The sequence below is a fragment of the Xenopus laevis genome, chromosome 6L, assembly GCF_017654675.1.
Source record: "Xenopus laevis strain J_2021 chromosome 6L, Xenopus_laevis_v10.1, whole genome shotgun sequence".
NCBI classification, from domain to species: Eukaryota; Metazoa; Chordata; class Amphibia; order Anura; family Pipidae; genus Xenopus; species Xenopus laevis.
In genome coordinates, this window is record NC_054381.1 from 16,251,540 (window position 1) to 16,271,489 (window position 19,950).

Consider the following 19,950-nt stretch of genomic DNA (forward strand, 5'->3'; position numbering starts at 1 on the left):
CATTGACTACACCAAGAAGTTCTAATAAGGGCTGTCCATTTGTCCTGCTTGCTCCAGTTCCCCAATCTCTGGTGTTTAAAGGGGAACTCCACCCCAAGACAGTGAAAGAAAATGTAGCTCTAAACAACTTTCCCATTTGCAAATGTTATTGTAATGCATTTCAATACGCTGCGCACTGCTGGTTCCGACTCCAGAAACGGTGTCACCGAAGCCAGCTGAATTCTACTAAACTGATTTAATGGGTCAGGAGCAGAGAATATAGAGGGATAAATAAACACTTCTTTCCATTTACAAATAACTTTAAAACCATTGAGCTAATGCGTATTGGAAGTTGCTTAGAGGTTGGTTCTGCAAATAGCAGTTTCTGGTTGAAGTTTCCCTTATTGAATAGCAAGGCTTTCTGGTCACTTGTCATGGTGGGCTAGTGAGATCTTTAAAGGGATTCTGTCATTATTTTTATGATGTGTTTTTATTTTTAAATTATACTGTTTACACTGCAAATAATTAATTCCTGAACCAGCAAGTGTATTTTTTAGTTGTAATATTGGTGTGTAGGTGCATCTCAGGTCATTTTGCCTGGTCATGTGCTTTCAGCAAGAGCCAGCACTTTAGGATGGAACTGCTTTCTGGCAGGCTGTTGTTTCTCCTACTCAATGTAACTGAATGTGTCTCAGTCGGACCTGGATTTTGCTATTGAGTGTTGTTCTTAGATCTACCAGGCAGCTGTTATCTTGTGTTAGGGAGCTGCTATCTGGTTACCTTCCCTTTGTTCTGTTGTTAGGCTGCTGGGGGGAAAGGGAGGGGGTGATATCACTCCAACTTGCAGTACAGCAGTAAAGAGTGATTGAAGTTTATCAGAGCACAAGTCACATGATTGGGGGCAGTTGGGAAACTGACAATATGTCTAGCCCCATGTCAGATTTCAAAATTAAATATAAAAAAATCTGTTTTCTCTTTTGAGAAATGGATTTCAGTGCAGAATTCTGCTGGAGCAGCACTATTAACTGATGTGTTTTGAAAAAAACATGTTTTCCCATGACAGTATCCCTTTAAAGACAGGGCTTTTAGCTAGAGAGTATCATTGTGGGTGAGTGGACTCTGTTATTCCCTGCATGGGAGGCGCCAGTCAGCTGTTCCTTATCAGCCTGCCTTCAGCTTGGCACACCATGTGTGGGGACAGACAGATGTCTCTCATTACTGACAGATGCAGGAAGAATGTTACTGTCCGTACTCACGTCAGCCTTTCTTTTAATTTTACAATACTGTATGTAGCCCCTGTTTCATCACAACCATTTAGTACTGTCCTGCAAGGAATAGCACAGGGGATGCTGATATCACAATACTGTATGTAGCCCCTGTTTCAGTGCAGCCATTTAGTGCTGTCCTGCAAGGAATAGCACAGGGGATGCTGATATCATAATACTGTATGTAGCCCCTGTTTCTTTGCAGCTGTTTATTGATGTCCTGCAAGGAATAGCACAGGGGGTGCTGATATCACAATACTGTATGTAGCTCCTGTTTCATCACAACCATTTAGTACTGTCCTGCAAAGAATAGCACAGGGGCTGCTGATATCATAATACTGTATGTAGCCCGTTTTATCGCCGCAGTTTAGTACTGTTCTGCAAGGAATAGCACAGGGGGTGCTGATATCACAATCATCCCTTTGAGTATAGGAGCCTGCATGTAGAGGATGTCTCTCCAGGCTCCATACAGCAGGACTGTGTATATAATGAATGACTTGTTTTTTATTATTACAGAGACAAAGGAAATCATTTTTAAAAATCTAGATTATTTGGATAAAATGTCTATGGGAGATGGCCTTTCCGTAATTCAGAGCTTTCTGGATAATGGGTTTCCAGATAACGGATCCCATACCTGTACAAAGCAATGCATATATTTTCCCTCCGATGATCGATATTATGGCCCGTGGGAAGGTATTTTCAAGAGATTAGGGATCTGTGGTATAGACAATTTATTACAGGAGACTAATCTCCACGTGTGCTATGACCTCCACACACCAGAGCTTCACTTGTTGTAGTCAACTCTTGCTCTTTAGGGCTATTCCACACGGGGAGATAGCGACGCGTTTGCGGTCGCGGCGACAAAGCGCCGCGCCAGTCGCCGCGACCGGCGCAGGCGACAGTTTTGTATGGGCGCCTATGTAAAAACGCCTGTGCTAACCACACGAGGCGATGCGCTTTTCAACAGTCGCCTGAAAATGCCTCGCCAGGCTTTTTCAGGCGACTGTTGAAAAGCGCATCGCCTCGTGTGGTTAGCACAGGCGTTTTTACATAGGCGCCCATACAAAACTGTCGCCTGCGCCGGTCGCGGCGCTTTGTCGCCGCAAACGCGTCGCTATCTCCCCGTGTGGACTAGCCCTTAAGGTTGTCCACTTGTACAGTGTTAAATTTCCCTTTATACATTTCTGCTATCGTTATTAAAGGGGTGGTTCACCTTTAAGTTAACTTTTAGTATGTTATAGAATGGCCAATTCCAAGCAATTTTTCAGTTGGTTTTCATTTTTTGTTTTTTAGAATTTCTGAATTATTTGCCTCCGTCTTCGGACTCTTTCCAGCTTTCAAATGGGGGTCACTGACCCCATCTAAAAACAAATGAAAAAAAATCTAAAAACAAATGCTCTGTAAGGCTACAAATGTATTGCTATTGCTACTTTTTATTACTCCTTTCTATTCAGGCCTTTCGTATTCATATTCCAGTCTTTCGTTCAGATCAATGCATGGTTGCTAGGGTAATTTGGACCTTTGCAACCATCTTACAGAAAGTTGCAAACTGGAGAGCTGCTGACCGAAAAGCTAAATTACAAATAATTTAACTAATGAAAATTGCAAATTGTTTAAAATTTTTGTTTTATGGTCCCACCTTTATATTATGCATAATGCATTCCTGAATTTTACACCATTTTTTTTCTGGTCCCCTGAAAAATCTAAAATGTGGGTTCTACTGTATTTATCTAGCTTATTCACTTGGCGCGCTTAAAATGTTGACGTTCAGTTGAATGGGAAGTTTCACAGAACCGCTACTATAATTCATTCTGTTTTATTTTTGCCAGATAATAAACTGTCGGGTTGTTTTGATCTCTTGCTTCACAACCGAGCTGCTTTGGACTAAAACCATAACCCATATGTGCAGTTATCCATGAACAGTCCCTACTGCCTTACGCGTTTGGAATTATTCTGCTTTTCTGTTTTGGTGCAGCTCTTGTGTTCGGAATGGAAGTTGCTATCTGGTTGCCGGGCACTAAGCTGATAAACACAGCATTCGTTTGCATGTCAGAATCAAGCTTCAACAGGGCCTGAACAGCAATAAGAAAGAACAGAACTACAGTTCTAGCCTCAGAGTTTTACTGTGGGGTCACTGACCCTAACAACCAGGAAGCATTTTTGCAGGATAGAAAAGTAAATGATTGAAAGAAAAAACAGGTCAACCGCAAAAACGAAACCGTTGGATTGTCTTGTGTTAAAGGTCCAGTAAAAACGATTAACTTGGTTTAATACCATTTATTTTTACAATGTAGATGTTAAAGGAACAGTTCAGTGGAAAAATAAAAACCGTGTAAATAGATAGGATGTGTAAAATAAAAAAATATTTCTATTATAGTTAGCAAGCCAAAAATGTAATGTATAAAGGCTGGAGTGACTGGATATCTAACATAATAGTCAGAACACTACTTCCTGCTTTTCAGCTCTCTAACTCTGAGTTAGTCAGTGACTATAAGGGAGCCCACATGAGACATAACAGTTCAGTGAGTTTGTAATTGATCCTCAGCATTCGGCTCAGATTCAAAAGCAACAGATATGACAGATGTGGCCCCCTTCAAGTCTCGGCAGGATGGCACTCGGAGTGCTTCAACAGATATGACAGATGTGGCCCCCCTCAAGTCTCGTTTTCCGAAGAGTAAACTTGGGGCAACTTCGGAAAACGGAGCGCTCCGAGTGCCATCCTGCCGGCGATTTTCATTCTAGCCGGCAGGGGAGGCAGTTCAGGTAGATTAGTTGCTTCGATAGATTTGTCGATGGGCGACTAATCTCCCCGAATCTGAGTGTGTAGGGCATTAGAATAACTTTATTGTCTTTATTAAGGTTCCCTGGACATGTGTTTTAAAAAGTGTAATTTGTAAGTACATGCACCAACATTTATTATAAAGACGTCCATACAAATGGACTATGCAAATTGACCTGAGCGTAAGATCCCTTGCGAAGTTTCTCTAGGAAGAAATGAACGCTAGCGCATCTTCACTATCAAATGCTCACATTGCCGAAGTAACGCTAGCGATAATTCGCCAGCGTTCGACGAAACTCCACATTTTAATGCGTAGTCTGAGCAAATTTTCACCTGGCTGCTGGTGGACGCTGGCGAATTTTCGACGGTTGGTAAATCTGCCCCATGAACTTCTGTATCAGACTTCCTGTTTTCATCTTAAACCTCCAGACAGGAAGCAATATCACACCTAGCTAATATGGCAGCTTCTATCCTAAACAAACAGAGACTGTGTCTAGAGCTGTTTTCTCAAGTATGGTAAAGCATTCTACACAATAAATATAGTCTTATAGCTTGCACTATTGTGGCTAATCTATTGGCAATAAACTGCATCGGTAGCTTTCCTTCTCCTAGCTGTGTGGCTACCTTTAAGGTGGCCATACACGGGCTGATTTAAGATGCCTATAGAACAAATATATAAATCCAGCGCTCCTCTCGGGCTTTACATAGTTAATCCAATGCATAGATTGGGGCAAACAATTTAAATTTTCTATCTATTAGGGTCCACGTGTGGCTCACTGTTGAATACTTTTTGGCCCGGGTGCCTCATTCCCCGGACCCCTCGTTCAAATTGTCAAGATCTCGATTGGGCAGGATTAATTTTCCTGGCCAATCAAGGACCCCATTGGCTAGTTGATGTGGTCCTTGTCCCGTTGGCTGGTATTCCCGTTATTGTATTCCAGTCGTTTGGCCATAGGATCAAACTATCAGATTAGACGACATTGCCCATTTTTTGGTGGACATTATGGATGAGCGAATTTTTTCGCTAAGTTTCGCCGCAGAAAGGACGCCTATAGACTTCAATGTAGGAAGATAATGCATGTATTTACCATCCTCCAGCTTATTGTTGTGTCCTGTTCTTCTAGCTGTCTCCCCTGCCAGAAACACAAAATCAAAGAGCAGTTGCACAGGATTGTAAGATTGCTCCCATTATTATACTAAGGGGTATATTTATTAAAGGAGGCTAATAATACCATATTTTTTATATTGAACTTATTGCACCATCCTAGAGTTTTAGTTTGTCAATAGCAGCAATGATCCAGGACTTCAAACTTGTCACAGGGGGTCAACATCTTGGAAAGTGTCTGTGACACTCACATGCTCAGTGGGCTCTGAGCAGCTGTTGAGAAGCTAAGCTTAGGGGGTTGTCACTAATTATCCAGTAGAAAATGAGGTTGGTCTGTAATATAAGCTGATGCTACAGGGCTGATTATTACATTCTGATGCTAATTGCACTGGTTTATGTGCAGCCATGTAGTAATTATGTGTATTAATTACTAATCAGCCTTATATTGTGACATTTCTATTCTATGTGTACTGTATATTGTGAGTGGGTCCCTAAGCTCAGTAAGTGACAGCAGCACAGAGCATGTGCAGTGAATCAGCAGAAAAGAAGATGGGGAGCTACTGGGGCATCTTTGGAGAGACAGATCTTTACTGTTAAAGGGCTGTGGTTGCCTTGGGCTGGTACAGAAGCACAAAACATAATGTACAACATTTCTAGTCTATGTCTTTAGTTAAAGGGATACTGTCTTGGGAAAAAAATTTTTTTTCAAAATGAATCAGTTAATAGTGCTGCTCCAGCAGAATTCTGCACTGAAATCCATTTCTCAAAAGAGCAGATTTTTTATATTCAATTTTGAAATCTGACATGGGGCTAGACATATTGTCAATTTCCCAGCTGCCCCAAGTCATGTGACTTGTGCTCTGATAAACTTCAATCACTCTTTACTGCTGTACTGCAAGTTGGAGTGATATTACCCTCCTCCCCCCCCCAGCAGCCAAACAACAGAACATTAGGAAGGTGACCAGATAGCAGCTCCCTAAGATAACAGCTGCCTGGTAGATCTAAGAACAACACTCAATAGTAAAAACCCATGTCTCACTGAGACACATTCAGTTACATTGAGAAGGAAAAACAGCAGCCTGCCAGAAAGCATTTCTCTCCTAAAGTGCAGGCACAAGTCACATGACCAAGGGCAGCTGGGAAATTGACAAAATGTCTAGCCCCATGTCAGATTTCAAAATTGAATATAAAAAAATCTGTTTGTTCTTTTGAGGAATGGATTTCAGTGCAGAAGCCTGCTGGAGCAGCACTATTAACTGAAAAAATGTTTTCAGATGACAGGATCCCTTTAAGCTTTAGTTCTCCTTTAAAGAGTGAAGTTAGAGATCTCCACGGTCCGCAGAGTGAAATACCGCCTCTCTCTATTCATTTTTATGGGATTTTTAAAAGCGTATTTATCAAATGGTGAACGTTCACTTTCACCCTTTGATAAATACGCCTTTAAAAATCCCATAGCACTGAATAGAGAGAGGCGGTATTTCATTCTACGGACTGTAGAGATCTCTAACTTCACTCTTCGATAAATATACACCTCAGAGAGGCTAGATTCAATGCAAATTCTTCTGCAGAATATTCCCTGGTGATCTCGTCTACGACAGCTGAGCTTTTATTGTTACTGGACCACGGGTGAGGCAAACTGGAAAAACTGCAACTAAAAATACCTGTTCCAAATAGGATTCCCAGAAATGATAGTGGCCATATATTATATTGCAATTAATCTGCAAGACTAATTATATATATATATATATATATATATATATATATATATATATATATATATATATATATATATATATATATGATGTGGAATTGTAGCTGAAAGATAAAATCTGGATATTGGGTTGCTTTGTACCTTTGCTCTTATACTGCACTTTAAACTGCACACAGATCACAGGGACACTCGTGGAAAACTCCAGCTCTTGCCCAGAGATATACTATATACAAGCTAAGGTCTCTGAATATATAATTGTGCGTATCTTTCAAGCCTAACGTTCCTTCATATACAATCCCACAGTGCTGCAGTTCATTTTCAATTCATATTCTAAAGGGGTGCTTCTCCTTTAAGGTAACTTTTATTATGTTATAGCAATTCTAAGCAACTTTTCAATTGGTTTTCATTATTCATGTTTTATAGTTATTTGCCTTTTTCTTCTCACTCTTTACAGCTTTCAAATGGGGGTCACTGACCCCTTCTAAAAAACAAATGCTCTGTAAGAGTACAAATGTATTGTTATTACTCATCTTTCTATTCAGGCCTCTCCTATTCATATTCCAGTCTCTTATTTAAATCAATACATGGTTGATAAGGTTAAGACTGGTTAAGATGCAAATTGAAGAGCTGCTGAATAAAAAGCTAAATAACTCAAAAACCACAAATAATAAAAAATGAAAACAAATTGTCTCAGAATATCACTCTCTACATCAAACTATGTTATCTCAAAGACACATGTACTGTTTTGGGAGCTTGTCTGCAGTGCGTTAGAAGAATTACAGGGGTTTGCTGTGTTATTATATATGAAAATACAGATATGAGACCTGTTATCCAGAACGCTCAGGACCTGGGGTTTTCTGGATAACAGATCTTTCCATAATTTGGATCTTTATACATTAGGTCTACTAGAAAATCATGTAAACATTAAATAAACCCAATAGGCTGGTTTTGCCTCCAATAAGGATTAATTATATCTTAGTTGGGATCAAGTACAAGATAATGTTTTATTGTTACTGAGAAAAAGGAAATCATTTTTAATGGGGGTTGTTCACCTTTATATTAACTGTTAGCATAATGTGGCTAGTGAGACAATTTGCAATTGATTTTACTTTTTTTTATTATTTATGGTTTATTATATATATATATGATTTATTTAGCTTTTTTTATTCAGCAGCTCTCCACTTTGCAATATCACCCATCTGGTTGCTAGGGTCCAAATTACCCTAGCAACAATGCACTGATTTGGATAAGAGACCGGAATATGATTAGGAGAAACCTAAATTGAAAGATGAGTAATAAAAAATAGCAATAACAATACATTTGTAGCCTTACAGAGCATTTGTTTTTTAGATGGGCTCAGTGATCCCCCCATTTGAAAGCTGGAAAGAGTCCAAGGAAGAGGTCAAATAATTAAAAAAACTATACAAAGTAAATAATGAAGACCAATTGAAAAGTTACTTTGAATTGGCGGTTTTATAACGTATTAAAAGTTAACGCAAAGGGGAACCGCCCCTTTAAAATGCCATGATTTATATCCTGTTTAAAGGACAAGGAAAGTTAAACTAAAGAAGTGGCAAGAAATGTTGTACATTATGTTTTGTGCTTCTGTACCAGCCCAAGGCAACCACAGCCCTTTAGCAGTAAAGATCTGTGTCTCCAAAGATGCCCCAGTAGCTCCCCATCTTCTTTTCTGCTGATTCACTGCACATGCTCTGTGCTGCTGTCACTTACTGAGCTGAGGGACCCACTCACAATATACAGTACACATAGAATAGAAATGTCACAATATAAGGCTGATTAGTAATTAATACAGGTAATTACTACATGGCAGCACAGAAACCAGTGCAATTAGCATCAGAATTTAATAATCAGCAAACCTGTAGCATCAGCTTATATTACAGCCAGGGAAGCTCATTTTCTGCTGGATAATTAATGACGAGCCCTAAGCTTAGCTTCTCAACAGCTGCTCAGAGCCCACTGAGCATGTGAGTGTCACAGACACTTTCCAAGATGGTGACCCCCTGTGACAAGTTTGAAGTCCTGGATCATTGCTGCTATTGACAAGCTCAAACATTAGGCTGGTGCAATAAGGTCATTATATAAAACATAAATTTTTAGCCTCATTAATTCTTAAGGTTTAGTTCTCCTTTAATACATGGGTTTGCCCTTTTTAGAGGGTATCTCGTGTGACTCTTGCAGGAAGCGTCACTGGGAAGCAAATAAAAGCAACTCCACAGACTGTAGGATCAGCTGATATCTATAGACCCTTTGTTACTGTCACAGTTATCCAGTGTTTTTCTGTTTTAAGAAAAATTGTTTACTTGAGTGCACGGATTTTGACCTGCTGCATTTTACTGTCATATTTAATTCATGCTGTATGCGCCTTTTCTGAGAGTTCAGACACAAGCTCTTGAGATTATGGATGTTCTTTTTGCTAACGTGTGGTATCCAGCAGAGTCTATCCCCACCATCCTAGTGGATAAAGGGTTTGTTCACCTTCAGTTAACCTTTAGTATGATGTAGAGAGGGATATTCTGAGACAATTTGCACTTGGTTTTAATTTTTTTATTATTAGTGGTTTTAGAGTTATTAAGCTTTTTATTCAGCAACTCTCTCGTTTGCATTTCAGCAGTCTGGTTGCCAGGGTCCAACTTACCCTAGCAACCATGCATTGACTTGAACAAGAGACTGGGATATGAATAGGAGAGGATCTTAATAGAAAGATGAATAAGAAAAAGTAGCGATAACAATATGTTTGTAGCCTTAACAGAGCATTTGTTTTAGATGGGTCACTGACCCCCATTTGAAAGCTGGAAAGAGTCAGAAGAAAAAGGTAAATAGTGAAAAAACAAAAAAAGTTGCTTAGCATTGCTCATTCTATAACATACTGAAAATCAAAGTAAAGGCAAACTACCCCTTTAGAAGAGAACAAATGAATATGGCTATAAGTACTTACCGTATTCTGAACTTATTGCACCAGCCTAAAGTTTCAGCTTGTCAATAGCAGCAATGATCCAGGACTTCAAACTTGTCACAGGGGGTCACCATCTTGGAAAGTGTCTGTGACACTCACATGCTCAGTGGGCTCTGATTGGCTGTTGAGAAGCTAAGCTTAGGGCTCGTCACTAATTATCCAGCAGAAAATGAGCTTCCCTGGCTGTAATATAAGATGATGCTACAGTTCTGATTATTAAATTCTGATGCTTATTGCACTGGTTTCTGTGCTGCCATGTAGTAATTATCATATTAATTACTAATCAGCCTTATATTGTGACATTTTTATTCTATGTATACTGTATATTGTGAGTGGGTCCCTAAGCTTAGTAAGTGACAGCAGCACAGAGCATGTGCAGTGAATCAGCAGAAAAGAAGATGGGGAGCTACTGGGGCATCTTTGGAGACACAGATCTTTACTGCTAAAGGGCTGTGGTTGCCTTGGGCTGGTAGAGAAGCCCAAAACATAATGTACAACATTTCTACCTACTTTCTTTAGTTCTCCTTTAAAAGTAGCCTGCCGGAGCTCTCGCAAAAGGAGTGGATCTCTCCTCGATATGCCCACCTTGAGGTGGGCGATATTGGGCTGATCCGATTGTAGGCCCTGGGGCACAACGAGTAGAAAACGGGTGGATCGAGGACCAAATCAACAAACCAATGCGGCCCTCGATCCAATAGGATTTTTAAACCCGGCCGATCGACATCTGGCAGATATCTATCGAGGAAGCCTGTGTGAGGGCCCCATACACTGGGCAATGAGTTCCCAACTTTATTTGTCAGCAGCTTGTATCTGCCAGTGTATGGGGGCCTTTTGGACTAGTGCAAAAGGACAGCCCCCCTGTTTTGTTTCTTCTTACGTTTGTAAAGGTGGCCATAGACCAAAAGATTCGCTTGTTTGGCGAAATCTTTCCCCCATATGCCACTAACGGGTCGTGGCTATATAGGGGGTAATCTGAACGTTTGGCCCTATGGCCGAACGATCAGATTACGATGAGAGCGCAATGGGATCCGGCGGGACATTCGGGACAAAATCACACGGCCCGAAAATTGTACTAATCCTCGATTCGTACAATCGGAACTTTGCGTCTATGGCCACCTTAACTCTTGAAGGCACATTTATCAAAGGTCGAATTTCGAATTCATTTTATTTAAAAAAAATAGAATTTGTTAAACTTGTATGAATAGGATCAACCCGAAAACTGGAATCGAATTTGATTAGCGTTTTAAAAGCTCAATTCGAGTTTTGTTTCGCAGAAAAAAACCCCTCAAATGTCAGGAAGGCTGCAAACAACTCAAAATTGATCCCAGGACGACTCTCATTGACTAAAACAGCAAATCGGCAGGTTTTAGGTGGCGAATAGTAAAATAAGAGTTCTTAAAGGGCCAGAGTAAAATAATCTCGAAATTCAATTTTTTTAAGAAATTCTCATCAAATTTGAACAATTCCCTTTCGACCCTTGATAAATGTGGCCCTTACTGTGCAGCCCTGGCAATGATTCCGGCAAGATGACAACATCTCCTCTAAGTGTTCCCGTGTGACAGTTAAACTAGGTCTCCATGCTGTCAGACTTCTTCAGAATCCTCTATGTAATTCCCTGGAAACACAACTATTTCTGGCTCCCCGTTGACACTTGGGGATAGCCCTTTAATTGAGATGAAGGGAAAGCTATCACAACAAGAGCCTTGGCTTTAATTATCTCCATGCGGTGGGCTATAAATATATCTGGTGTGGCTGCGCTGGGGGTCGGAGGATTGTGCATGCGTGACCTTCAGCTTCCTGCACGGCTTTTTACTTAAGCACCCCCCCCCCACACACACACACGCACACAAATGTTGCCTTTATTTTTGAAGCCTTTAATCACCCGGAATGATGAAAGTTCAGCTGCAGCTTTTTTTCCATCAAATGAACGCCGTCATCAGAAATGCTGCTTTTTATAAAGGGCGTTGTTGCATGCTGAGAAATAGCAGCACAACTGGGTATTTTTTTTGGGGTGAGAGGAAGCAGAGGATTTGTTGTCTTTGTCATTTTGAGCAGCAATCATGATTTTTATGGTGTAGTTTATATTTCTAAATGACACTGTTTACACCTGCAAATAATTCACTCGACAATATAAAATGTTATTCCTGAACCAGCAATTGTATTTTTAATTGTAATATTGGTGTGTAGGTGCATCTCAGGTCATTTTGCCTGGTCATGTGCTTTCAGAAAGAGCCAGCACTTTAGGATGGAACTGCTTTCTGGCAGGCTGTTGTTTCTCCTACTCAATGTAACTGAATGTGTCGCATTGGGACCTGGATTTTATATTAAGTGCTGTTCTTAGATCTACCAGGCAGCTGTTATATTGTGTTAGGGAGCTGCTATCTGGTTACCTTCCCATTGTTCTGCTGATGGGCTGCTGGGGTGGTGGTGGAGGGAGGGGGTGATATCACTCCAGCTTGCAGTACAACAGTAAAGAGTGACTGAAGTTTATTAGAGCACAAGTCACATGACTGGGAGCATTTGTGAAACTGACAATATGTCTAGCCCCATGTCAGATTTCAAAATTGAATATAAAAAAATCTGTTTGCTCTTTTGAAAAACTGATTTCAGTGCAGAAGTCTGTTGGAGCAGCACTATTAACTGGTGAATGTTGAAAAAACAAAACATGTTTTTCCATGACGGTATCCCTTTAAACACATTTAAACATTAAAAAAATTGGATATTTGTTTTTTTTTTGCCAACAACATGGATTTTTTCAGTTTAGTTTCCATCAAGTCCAAAGTACTGTTTGATTGTTAAAGAAAAAAAAACAATGATCTACAACAGGTTGTTGCCCTAGTTCAGGGGTCCCCAACCACCGGGCCGCGGCCCAGAACCGGATCATGGACAGTCCTGTACTGGGCCACCGAACAATAAACGGATTGGACGCCGACCCCTCTGACAACCTCCCGACCCCCCCGGTCCTTGCTCTTTTTTTGGTCCCCGGGCCTGAAAAGGTTGGGGACCCCTGCCCTAGTTCATAGTTTTCTGGATAGCAGATCCCATGCCTTACTGAAACACATCAACTTTCTTTTCCATTATAGCTTAAAATGGTTGCTGTTTGTGCAATAACAAAGGTACAGGCCCATGTGCAAAATTAGCTTCAAGCCCCTCCTCCCTAAACAATCATCTATCTATCGTCTCCATCTATTTATCCATCTACCATCTATTGATCCATCCATCTATCTATCTATCAATTGCACCAAATCCACTTTTTTGGATTCGGCCGAACCCCCGAATCCTTCTTGAAAGATTCGACTGAATACCGAACCGAATCCGAATCCTAATTTGCATATGCAAATTAGTGGTGGGAAGGGAAAAACATTTTTTACTTCCTTGTTTTGTCACAAAAAATTATGCAATTCCCCTCCCCGGCCCTAATTTGCATATGCAAAGTAGGATTTCGTTTGGCCAGGCAGAAGGATTTGGCTGAATCCGAATCCTGCTGAAAAAGGCCGAATCCCGAACCGAATCCTGGATTCGGTGCATCCCTACTATCTATCTATCTATCATCTATCTTTCTACATTTTGCCATCTATCCATCCATCCATCTCTCTTCCCTCTCCTCTCTTCTCTATCTTCTCTATCCTCTCTCTATCTTCTCTCTATCTATTATCCATCTATCTATTCATCTATATATCCATCTATCTGTTCTTGAACTCTCTGTTATCTATCTATTTATCTATACTCTTGGTACCTAGGACTTTCCAGATAAGGGATGTTTCGGTAATTTGGATCTCCATACAGCGTCTACTAAAAAGCAGTTAAACATTAAATAAATCCAGTAGGATAATTTTGCTAACAATATGGATTCATGCAGCTTAGCAACAATCCAGTACCAGGTTCTGTTTTATTGTTACAAAGAAAAAGGAAACCATTCCTTAAAAATAGATTCATTTGCTTAAAATTAACTCTATGGGAGACGGCCTTCCCGTAATATTAATAACTAGTGACAGACAGAGAAGTAACTGGCGTTTCTTGACAGGCGTATTTTAGTGATACGGGCGCCACTGGCTTGTGTTCAGCTGAATAATAAAAAATGGAAATGTTGTGATACTTTTTTGTTAATATCTTTATCTGTTCAATAGAACGTGTGCAGTGTGTTCCATTCTCTTATCATATTCCACTTGCATTTGGATTTGTCATCACACTAACATCGTCTATCCTTTTCAGATTGTACATCACATTACTGAGCCATGGTGGAGTATTACGAAGTTTTGGGAGTCCAGAGGAATGCCTCTGCAGATGATATTAAGAAAGCGTAAGTGTTTCCTGCTTTGATGGTGAGATATAACTGTGGGTCAGTTTAAAGGAACAGTAACATCAAAAAATTCAATTGTTTAAAGTAATACAAATATAATGCAGTGTTGCCCAGCACTGGTAAGGGATGTGGCAGACGGGGAGATTAGTTGCCCAGCGACAAATCTTCTCTACTTCGGTGTGACTAATCTATTCAAATGCCTTCCCGCCACAAGGATACAAATCAACGGCTGGATCATATACATATCGCTTCAGTTTTTTCGAAGTTGCCTCACAAGGAAACTTTGGGCGACTTTGGAAATCTGAAGTGATTCAAATTCTTGCCCGCGGGAGAGCATTTGAGGAGATTAGTCCCCCAAAGTAGAGAAGATATGTCGCTGGGCGACTAATCTCCCCGTCTGCCACCACCCTAAAACTGCTGTTTGTTTCAGAAACGCTACTATTGTTTAGATAAATAAGCTGCTGTGTAGCAATGGGGGCAGCCATTCAATGGAGAAAAGGCTCAGGGTACACAGCAGATAACCTCTGTACAACATAATGGTGTTATCTGTTATCCACTATTTAACCTGTGCCATATAGACTTTTTTCAATTTCCGCCATTGCTACACAGCAGCTTGTTTATATGAACTATAGTAGTGTTTCTGAAGCAAACACATCAGTTTTACCAGCGCAGGGCAACACTACATGATATTTTCATTACTTTAAAACTTTCATTTTTTTTTTGGTGTTACTGTTCCTTTAAAGGACCAGTAACATCAAAAAAAAATTAAAAAAAAAATTTGTTACTATACAACGAAAAAAAAAAAAAAGACATGAAACTTTACAATAGCAAAGCCTTTATTAAGAAATAACTTACAGAAACTCCACTTCTCCATCTCTTCAGAAAAGGCGACAGGGCGATCATCCATCCTGCGGCGCTCGATTTCTCTCCCTGGCTTTCCTCTCTCTCGCTCATGCTGCTCTCAGATGTGGCCACACTGACTGCGGATCCGGTTTTGTATTTGCCTCGTGAGAAATAATAGTAAAATAACAGTTCATTTTTCGACTGGGTTTGTTCCGCTGTCTAATTTCTACCGTGTTAAGGACGGAGCCCCAGGTAGTCAGGTCCCCCGGTGAGCAGTCTTAGAGGCACCGACAGCATAAACCGCTCCGGGCCACCCCCTCCTGTGACAGGGGAAAGAGACTGAGTTTTATTTTTTTTGGGGGGGGGACCCAACTTTACTGCACTTTACTAGGATTAAGAAAAACACTGGGTCCCTTGCTGTTACTGAGCTGCAGACTTCGTAAAGGAAGAGCGGTTACCTGCATCTTCTTGTCCCAACACAGCTTTCTATACCGCTCGTTTTGTCACAGTTATCGTCCTGGATAGGCTGCGGGTGGGAGTTCAAACTACACCCTCTTAGTCAGGCAAATGCATACTACCCATCAGTCCCGATTTTCCTATCACAGCTATCATCCCTGGACCGCTACTTAAACCTCCCTGTCTCTCACAGAAAATCCAGCCGAGTAGATCTTTTACTGCTGCCCCTGCGCACCGGCACCATGCCTTCCTGGCCCAGTCTCCCCTCCTGCTGGCTGCCCCGGGAGCCAGCAGGAGGGGAGACTGGGCCAGGAGGGCCTGCCCCCCCCCCCCCCCAAAAAAATAAAATAAAACTCAGTCTCTTTCCCCTGTCACGGGAGGGGTGGGCCAGAGCGGTTTATGCTGTCGGTGCCTCTAAGACTGCTCACCGGGGGATCAGACTACCTGGGGCTCCGTCTTTAACAATGTAGAAATTAGACAGCGGAACAAACCCAGTCGAAAAATGAACTGTTATTTTACTATTATTTCTCACGAGACAAATACAAAACCAGATCCGCAGTCAGAGTGGCCACATCTGAGAGCAGCATGAGCTGGAGGAGCGAGGGAGAGGGAAGCCAGGGAGGAGAAATTGAGCATCTTTTCTGAAGAGGACAGGAAGAGGAGTTTCCGTAAGTTATTTCTTAATAAAGGCTTTGCTATTTTAAAGTTTCATTTGTCTTGGTGGGTTTTTTTCGTTGCATAGTAACAAATTTTTAAAAAAATCTTTTTTGAAGTTACTGGTCCTTTAAAACTGTGTGATGACAGCATACACAGGCTGGTAGGGTGGTTTCTAATCAGAACCGATTGAAGAAATAGAGGTGGGACACGAGAAAACATGGGTGGGAAATGCCTAATGAGGGGAAAGAGAGAGAGAGATGAAGAAAAGACACTTTAGTGGGGGTAGCATATCTACAAGTGGAAAGTTGTACTTGATGTTAAACCATAATAAACCCTTTTCTTGATAAACCTGTATTTCAGATACCGCAGGCTAGCCTTAAAGTGGCATCCCGATAAGAACCCTGACAATAAAGATGAAGCCGAGAGGAGGTTCAAAGAAGTTGCTGAAGCTTATGAGGTCCTGTCAGATTGTAAGTATCTTCCTAATCCTCTTCCACCCCAACCCCCCCTTAGGCTTAATAGGCAGCCAATAGGTAGTAATCCTTAAAGGAAAACTATACCCCCAAAATAAGCAACAGATAGTTTATATCATATTAAGTGGCATATTAAAGAATCTTATCAAACTAGAATTTATATTTAAGTAAATACTGCCCTTTTACATCTCTTGCCTTGAGCCACCATTTTGTGATGGTCTGTGTGCTGCCTCAGAGATCACCTGACCAGAAATACTACAACTGTAACAGGAAGAAGTGTGGAAGCAAAAGACTGAACTCTGTCTGTTAATTGGCTCATGTGACCTTACATGTATGGTTTGTTTGGTATGTTTGTGTGCACCGTGAATCGTACGATCCCAGGGGACGGCCCTTATTTTTTTAAAATGGCAGTTTTCTATTTAGGATTACCCAATGGCACATAATACTAAAAAAGTACATTATTATGAAAATGGTTTATTTACATGAAGCAGGGTTTTACATATGAGCTGTTTTATGTGATAGAGACCGAGATTGTTGGAGAGTATAGTTTTCCTTTAATAGGCAACCAATTTGTCCAGGGAGTTTATTCTCAAATATTGCATGATAGTAACAACTGACACGAGGTACGTCCTACTCTCCAGTGCAAATATCAATATTTATAAGCATAAGCAAACTTGTCATAGACAAGCTAGTGACCTTCAAAAATTGGCATTATGCCAAAGAAGACTATTGTGCCACTGGTTAACGGAGAAGGGAACGTCTTTTAACTTGGGGTTGCCAAATGTTAGGCACCTACAATTGATCGCATTTACTTACCTGAAACCTCGGGCCGGTGCTTCTATCAGCAGAAAACTGCACCAGCCGATGATTGTTCCAGCGAGCACCAAATAGCGGTCGTCTTCCGGCTTCTTCTTTCTTCAAATTTCCCGGGGCAGATGCATGCGCAGTAGAATGAAATAGTCAACTTTTTTTGTTAAAGTTCCGCTTTTCGCTCTACTGCGCATGCGCGCGAGAAAAGAAAAAGCCAAAAGACGATTGCTCCGTGGTGCTCGCTGGAAGAATCCTGAGTTGGTTCAGTTTTCTTCTGATAGGTAAGTACATGCGATCACTTGAGGGTGCCTAACTTTTTGCACTCCCAAGTTAAAAGATCTTTCCTTCTCCTTTAAAAGCATAGATTGGGTGTTCATTTCTTACTCGAATAAAGGATTCCGCTCCCTGTTTGTTTGCATTGATGATCACTGGTCCAAACTGACAAATGGGGGCAGCCATTCAAGCACAGGATACACAGTAGATAACAGATAAGTACTACTATAGTTTATATAAACAAGCTGCTGTGTAGCCATGGGGGCAGCCATTCAAGCACAGGATACACAGTAGATAACAGATTAGTACGACTATAGTTTATATAAACAAGCTGCTGTGTAGCCATGGGGGCAGCCATTCAAGCACAGGATACACAGTAGATAACAGATTAGTACGACTATAGTTTATATAAACAAGCTGCTCTGTAGCCATGGGGGCAGCCATTCAAGCACAGGATACACAGTAGATAACAGATAAGTACTACTATAATTTATATAAATAAGCTGCTGTGTAGCCATGGGGGCAGCCATTCAAGCACAGGATACACAGTAGATAACAGATAAGTACTACTATAGTTTATATAAACAAGCTGCTGTGTAGCCATGGGGGCAGCCATTCAAGCACAGGATACACAGTAGATAACAGATAAGTACTACTATAGTTTATATAAACAAGCTGCTGTGTAGCCATGGGGGGCAGCCATTCAAGCACAGAATACACAGTAGATAACAGATAAGTACTACTATAGTTTATATAAACAAGCTGCTGTGTAGCCATGGGGGCAGCCATTCAAGCACAGGATACACAGTAGATAACAGATAAGTACTACTATAGTTTATATACACAAGCTGCTGTGTAGCCATGGGGGCAGCCATTCAAGCACAGGATACACAGTAGATAACAGATTAGTACAACTATAGTTTATATAAACAAGCTGCTGTGTAGCCATGGGGCAGCCATTCAAGCACAGGATACACAGTAGATAACAGATTAGTACGACTATAGTTTATATAAACAAGCTGCACTGTAGCCATGGGGGCAGCCATTGAAGCACAGGATACACAGTAGATAACAGATAAGTACTACTATAATTTATATAAATAAGCTGCTGTGTAGCCATGGGGGCAGCCATTCAAGCACAGGATACACAGTAGATAACAGATAAGTACGACTATAGTTTATATAAACAAGCTGCTGTGTAGCCATGGGGGCAGCCATTCAAGCACAGAATACACAGTAGATAACAGATAAGTACTACTATAGTTTATATAAACAAGCTGCTGTGTAGCCATGGGGGCAGCCATTCAAGCACAGGATACACAGTAGATAACAGATTAGTACGACTATAGTTTATATAAACAAGCTGCTGTGTAGCCATGGGGGCAGCCATTCAAGCACAGGATACACAGTAGATAACAGATTAGTACGACTATAGTTTATATAAACAAGCTGCTCTGTAGCCATGGGGGCAGCCATTCAAGCACAGGATACACAGTAGATAACAGATTAGTACGACTATAGTTTATATAAACAAGCTGCTGTGTAGCCATGGGGGCAGTCATTCAAGCACAGGATACACAGTAGATAACAGATTAGTACGACTATAGTTTATATAAACAAGCTGCTCTGTAGCCATGGGGGCAGCCATTCAAGCACAGAATACACAGTAGATAACAGATAAGTACTACTATAATTTTATATAAATAAGCTGCTGTGTAGCCATGGGGGCAGCCATTCAAGCACAGGATACACAGTAGATAACAGATAAGTACTACTATAGTTTATATAAATAAGCTGCTGTGTAGCCATGGGGGCTGCCATTCAAGCTGGAAAACGGAGAAAAGGCACAGGATACACAGCAGATAACAGGTAAACTCTGTAGTGTACAATGGGATTCTTTAGAGCGCATCTGTTATCTACTTTGCCTCCAGTTCTTGAATGGCTGCCCCTCCATGGCTACACAGCAGCTTGTTAGATAAACTTTAGTTGTGTATCTAAAGCAAACACACCAATTGTAACTAGTACATTATATTGTCATTTATTTAGAACACTTTCATTTTTTGGTGTTACTGTTCCTTTAAGCTCTTTGGTATTAAACTGCCGGGGAAAGTCTCCTTGCTAGTGCCCACAGCAGAGCTGCTCATCGCAAGGAGAACGCTCACCCCTTGCTTTGTCTTTCTCCAGTAGTCAGGTTAGATTGCACTTTTTTTTTTTTAACATGTTTTTGTTTAGTTTTCAAATAACATAAAATAGATAACAACAATGGAAGTTTGGAGGTACATAAAATACATTTCCATTAATGTATTCATAGCTAATTATCTAGAA

General features: G+C 40.8%; 1 protein-coding gene across 3 annotated transcripts in view; it reads left to right on the forward strand.

Annotated features, from left to right (window-relative positions):
• Nucleotides 1-19,950, forward strand: part of dnajb6.L (DnaJ heat shock protein family (Hsp40) member B6 L homeolog) — a 59,505-nt gene that overhangs the window by 8,679 nt on the left and 30,876 nt on the right. For all 3 annotated transcript variants that reach the window (XM_041565800.1, XM_041565799.1, XM_041565801.1), the window contains exons 2-3: nucleotides 14,026-14,113; nucleotides 16,430-16,539. In XM_041565800.1, coding sequence (XP_041421734.1) covers nucleotides 14,049-14,113; nucleotides 16,430-16,539 — 175 coding nt within the window. In that variant the 5' untranslated portion in view covers nucleotides 14,026-14,048. The remainder of the gene's footprint in view (nucleotides 1-14,025; nucleotides 14,114-16,429; nucleotides 16,540-19,950) is intronic.